Below are 6,618 nucleotides of genomic sequence, written 5' to 3' on the forward strand. Positions count from 1 at the left end.
AATTTACAATTTGAATATAATCATCATTTTATACAATATTATTTTATAGTCTATAATTTTCGGTGTTTATTTATTTTAACTTAAAATAATAATTTTTTAAAACCATATATTTTAAAGAAAAAGTTTATACATAAAAGAAACAAAATTACATTTTTTCAATTATTTTTACTTTTTTTACGCAATACATTATCTGAAAATTCACGATATGTCACGTTAAAGTAAATATAATATAAATGTATAAATAAATTTTACATTTAGTAAAAACGTATATTAATAACATGGTATGTGTATTGTACTGTGTCTTCACTTCATATACATTAACAACAAATATTATAATAATAGTTAAAATATTATCAAAAGCTTTAAACTAAAATTATTTTTAAAAAGAGATTTTTTTAAATATTGATATAATCCAAGAAAAGTTGCATATATAAGATATATTAAAATTAATTAATAAAAAGTTAAATACTATATAAAACAAAAACTACATATTCATCAATCATAAAACTAATTAATTTTTTAAATATGTATTTTGCAATCAACTATGTGTTCATGTCTTGGATGTGGCCTTTGGATTAGTCAGTGAAGAGTTGGGATGTGGAGCGCAACCATTGGTATCGTTATTATAATCAGAATTTGTGGCACTTTTTACTTTAGAATAAATTTTTAAAAACTCTGATTCTTGCGATTGTTTGTCCGGTGATGACGAGCCCGACGTTGAGGTGACGGTATGTTCAGCACTGGACTGTTCGTGTTGTTTGATTTTGAGTTGTTGTTCCTCCAGACGTCTCTCAAGACTTGACCGACGCGACAGCTTTTCTGCCTCCAGTTCTTTACGCTTTTGGTTGTCCTTACGTTTTGCCAACTCTTTCTGCAACTCATTCTTGCCATTCAATACATTCTTACCACTAAAACAAAGAAAATATATAACAGTTGTTATTATCTAAAAAACAGTTATATTTTTGATTAATCATTAGTAACTGATAAATAAATTGTTAATTTTCCTAAATTATCTGATCTTATCAAACAATATATTGTAATCAAATCACATTTTATAAAGAGTTCACGAAAAATAATACATCAATATTTAAATTGTTTTATTCAAAAATATTTAGATTTTTAGATTAATTAAACTGATAATAACTTGGATAATACATATAGTTTTCTTAATTTAAATATATATATATAAAGTAATTAATCTGAATTAACTGTTCAAATCATATATCATTATCTAAATACATGAAATCATTATATTAGTTTCAAATACCTATTTTGTTTCAAATTACTCATATATTTAAAACTTAGATTTAATTATTTTTTCAATGTATAACAAAATCTTTAAATTTTTAGAGAAATAATTTTTATTGAAAGCAGATTTCGAGGGTTTAGCAACAATTAAGATAAATTATACTTAAAATATAACGTTATATTGTATATAATTGAGAAAAAAGTAGTTATATACAGTATATGACAGTAAATGAGCCAAAAAATGTTGAGGCAATTAATGGTCGTTAGCTAACAATCAATCATATCATTAGACAATCATTTGCTTTAACAAAGTTTTACTTTTTGTTTCGTTTATTACTATAGTTTTTAAATATTGTTGTTTATTTTAACTTAAATATATGAGAGTTTTTAATATGAATTCTAAATAAATAAAAATTAAAAATTTAACTATCAGTTTATTATTATAAATATACAGATAAAAATAAAATATTTGATCGATTGATTCATAATTATTTTTTTCATTTGAAAACATTAAATTATATCAAAAGATGTTTTATAAAATAGTAAATCAATTAAATCAATTTTGTGATTTAAATTCAATTTATGGTTATTATGGAAATGTGTACAATATTTTCATAATTATTAAATAATTTAAACATATCTAAACATATTTTACAAATATAATATTTCTGTACAATAATAAAATCAACAATCATTAGACTTGTTGAGAGAAATGTATAAATATAGCCAAAATATAGCCTCACGTATACCTCTCTCTCTCTTATTTTTTTTATTGAAGAAAGTTTTTTTTGTTAAAACAAAAACAAAACTTTTATACATTAAGAGATGAATGACATTCAATGAAAACAACTATTAGTATAAATATATCACTAATGAGTTTTCTAATAACAGTATTATTACATTTCATTTATTTTACGACTTTTAGTTTTATATTATTACTTTTGTTAAATAATTTTTTACTAAAAAAAATCTTATAAAATTTGTAAAATGCTGTCAAATTTTATGTTTAACATATATAACATTTCAATCGTTCATTAAATCTATGCTAAAAAATATTTATAGTTAAAAAGACAATACCTATACAATGTTTTATTTATGGGTATATTTTGTGTTAATAAGACTTTTACATAAAAAATATAATATAAATAATTGTCAAATATTTAAAATATCAATCCTATAAATAACATCTAGATTTCTGATAATACTGTAGTATTATAAATTATAAAATAATTAAACTTAATTTAATTTAGATCTAAATTAGATAAGTAAACTATATTTAAATAATAAGTTATAACTAATGTGGAAAATTATATCCGCAATAAACTATAAGAAATAATAAGAAATTAAAGACTTAATTAATATTTTATCGCAAAACACTTGAATAATACATTAGTTAGGGTTGACAACAATAACATTGATAACAATATTATATAATTTATATCATATATAAAAAGGTTATGTCTAAGTTAATAGTTAAATAGGTTATACGATACTAACTATTATTATTTCTCTCATATATTATAATTTATTTTTATTTTTTAAAAATCTTTTTTCACATCCTTTGAGACTATTTTATAAATAATTTTGTAACACAAATATACATAAATGATAAACAACAAAAAGCATTGTAACTGTATATTGATTGGTGTATTAACTTTATTTTTAAGATAGTTTTTTTAATATAATAATTTAGGATAATTTGAATTTACGAAAATARCATTTTGATAACAATTTATTGTACTTAATACATATAATTTGTCAACAAAACTGTTTATATCAATACAGTTACAGTAAAAATTATAATAAAAACAAATATTTAATGTTTTTTTATTGAGAAATGCTAATATTAAAATTATTATTATTATTATAAATTGCTATTTATTTTAAATATATTCTTATGAATAGTATAATAGCTGTTATCATACAATTTTATTTGATAGATATTTTTTAATACTGTAATATTATTTCTTTGATAACAAAAATTCAAATTATTTTCTCAACAAAAACTTGATTTAAAAATATAATTTAAAACTATATTTGTATACAAATATAAAATTTTGTATCTAATTTTATACAGCAATCTAAGCATGTGTCTGAATTTAAATCACTAAATCTTTTTGCTATTACAACACAAAAATAAATTGGAAAATATAAGAAAACTTTTTTCTCATTTTTTTTGTATTTATTCGTCTCAAACAATAATAATTTCTTATATTTGGTGTTAACTTAAATATATAACAAAATACTTCATTTATATACAAAAACATTATATTTTTGAATTTATATTTTATATTTCATATTCAGAATTGATAATAAATTTATTTTTATCGAACAATATTTATTAGTATTATTGCTTTTATATTTGATTTTGCGATCTTTTAGGACACAAATATTTCTAATAAAATAAATATAATGTTACAAATAAAACATTTAGTAAAGTATTAATAATCTATTCACTAATAATTTAATACATGAGTAATAGCATATGTTAGTCAATAGACAAGAGATAACTAAAAAATAAAATACTAAATAATTTAATTCATATTCAAATATGCAAATCAATATATATTACATGCAATCAATTGAATTTATAGGTAAAATAATACGGTTTGATATTTTTTATATAGTAATCTTATAGTCTGTATAATATTTGTATTGATTTATTCAAATAAGTTTTGTCTGTCAAAACAAAATCAATAAAATGTATTGAAATGTAAAATACATACACTTTTTGATTCCAAAGCATCTCTTTGTGAATACTCATCCTTTCGTTAGACTCGAGACACGGATTAACCAGTTTTCGGGGAATAACGAGTCCTTCTTCATCCAAGTTTGGCAATACTGGTACACCATTACCATTCATCTTATGATTGGGAGAACCATTTCGCTGATGATGTCTCATCATTGGCGTCGGCAACGATGATGTGTGACTACCATTGTGTCCATTATTATTGTTATTCTTGTAGTTGTCATCGTCTCTATAGTCCGGTTCGGGAATCATTGTCTCAATTGTATTTCGGTCACAACTTTAATAATTTATAAATAGTTTATCACTTGACTATCAATACAATTTCAAACTATTTTTAACACATTGATATTTAAAAACTTTTTTTAATATAACACTTATTATAATGAAATACTTGTTATAACAATCTATTGTTGTGTAATTCAATAGAGATTTATTCAACAAAAATATGATATGAAACGAGTGGACTGATCGATGGCAAACCTACAATGAAATAAATGGTAAACTAATGAATAAATTATTTATGCCATTCATTAATATTATTATTATTACATTTATTTAATTCAATAAAAATAAAAAGATAATATATTTCAATAAAATAAAATATATACTCAATTATCACACACACAATATCAATGTCTTTTGTAAGTTGCAAATGTATGCAAAACTTTTTGTTTGTTAGTTACTTGACATACAATTTTGTTATTATTTTTGTTGTTTGTATTGTTGTTTATTAATATTTATCTTTCCCATTAATGTTATTTATAATTTTTTATAGTTTGAAAAACAATATGATTTATCATTGGCTGACTATTTGGTGTCTATGTCTTATATAACCAACAAAAACACGCTTAAATAAAAACAAAAATAACTATAATAATGAATAACCATATTTAATAACAATTGTATTAGAATTTTAAACATTCATTAATTAAAAATAAATTATTTAAAAAGGTTTGTAATATCAATGTTTCAAGTTTTTGTTTGCTTATCTTTGATAATATATTATAATTTAATTTAAATTAATGTCATCTCAAAGTATATGTTTCGCTTGAAAGAAGTATTAAAAGTAATTAATTAGATAGAGTTTGACATTAATTTTATTCTAATAAATAATGAAATAAATAATACAATATATTGATTAGATAATAGATATATATATAATTTATTAAATATAATATATAATTGAGTGTACACTATATTTTTATGATATTTGAACACTAATTTTTATTAGATGTTTCACTGAGTGGTTATCCTAAAAATGTCAAATAACTTTAATTATATACTTTAATAAAAATATTTAATATTAGGTTTATTGAAAAATGATTAGGCATTTATAGTCACTAAAAAATACAGTACTATAATACTATATATATCAGGGTTGCTAAAGGTTTTCGATTTCAGGGGGGGGGGTACAGGGGGAGGTAAAATGGCAAAATTTTCGAAAAAGCTTGGGGGGGGGGGGGGGTATAGGGGGAGGTGAACATTTTTTATTGCATTTTTAAACGACAATTTTTGCCAAATTTGAGTAAATTCCCATTAAATTCCCACTAAATTCCCATTAAATTCCCACTAAATTCCCACTAAATTCCCACTAAATTCCCACTAAATTCCCACTAAATTCCCACTAAATTCCCACTAAATTCCCAATAAATTCCCAATAAATTCCCAACAAATTCTAAATAAATTCCCATGAAATTCCCAATAAATTTCAAATAAATTCCAAATAAATTCCAAATAAATTAACTAATAAAAATATTCTTAACTTAATTTCTCAATACTCAAAATGATTTCTAAATATTAATAATTGCATAAATATATATATAACTATTATAATTATTAAATAAAAATATTATTTAGATTTAAAAAATAGTTATTAATTAAAAAATTAATGATATAGTACTGTATTTATTTATTATAACGTTTTAATAATAATAATAATAAAAATAAAATTGGCAGAAATAATTATTAATTAGTTCTAAATAATTAATTTAATTTAAGAATATATATTTTTATAGTATTTTATATTGAACCATAACTAACACAATTTAATATAAAGATTCTAAATTCCCACTAATTCCTTATAAATCCCCACTATATTCCCACTAATTTTAAAAAATTGATTTTAATTAAAAAATTAATGCTATAGTACTGTATTTATTATAACGTCTTAATAATAATATTGTCAGAAATAATTATTAAATAACTAAATAATTAATGTAAGAATATTTTTTTATATAGTATTTCATATTGAACTATAATTAACACATTTTAATATAAAGTTTAAAAACATAGGTTAAAATATTAAAATTTATGCTAAAAATTTGTTTTCATCTTTTAATATGAAATAATATATATATATATTATCATTTATAAAGAGTTAAAAAATAAAAAAAATATATTTCATTATTTTTTTTAATTGGTGGGAATTTATTTTGGAGCTTTTTCCCTTGTGGAGTGCCCCAACTCTATTTATGTAACATTTAGTTTATATCATAATTATTATTTTTAAATCACATAACTAACACATATTAATATAAAGTTTAAAAATATTAAAATAAAATTATTTTAAAATTTATTCTAAAAATTTTAGTTTTTAACTTTTAATAAGAAATAAAATATAT

The 6,618-nt window shown here is 20.4% G+C and overlaps 1 protein-coding gene across 1 annotated transcript; it reads right to left on the reverse strand.

Annotated features, from left to right (window-relative positions):
* Positions 1-423: 423 nt before the first annotated feature.
* Positions 424-4,477, reverse strand: LOC128960962 (protein FAM107B-like). The gene is made up of 2 exons (XM_054307146.1): positions 3,975-4,477; positions 424-908 (listed from the first exon to the last, which is right to left on the reverse strand). Exons 1-2 carry the CDS (start codon positions 4,247-4,249, stop codon positions 551-553), a joined length of 633 nt encoding a protein of 210 aa, XP_054163121.1. The 5' UTR covers positions 4,250-4,477; the 3' UTR covers positions 424-550.
* Positions 4,478-6,618: the final 2,141 nt, after the last annotated feature.

The sequence above is a fragment of the Oppia nitens genome, unplaced genomic scaffold, assembly GCF_028296485.1.
Source record: "Oppia nitens isolate AA-2021 unplaced genomic scaffold, nextdenovo-longstitch-racon4-pilon3 scaffold5_pilon_pilon_pilon, whole genome shotgun sequence".
Taxonomy (NCBI): Eukaryota; Metazoa; Arthropoda; class Arachnida; order Sarcoptiformes; family Oppiidae; genus Oppia; species Oppia nitens.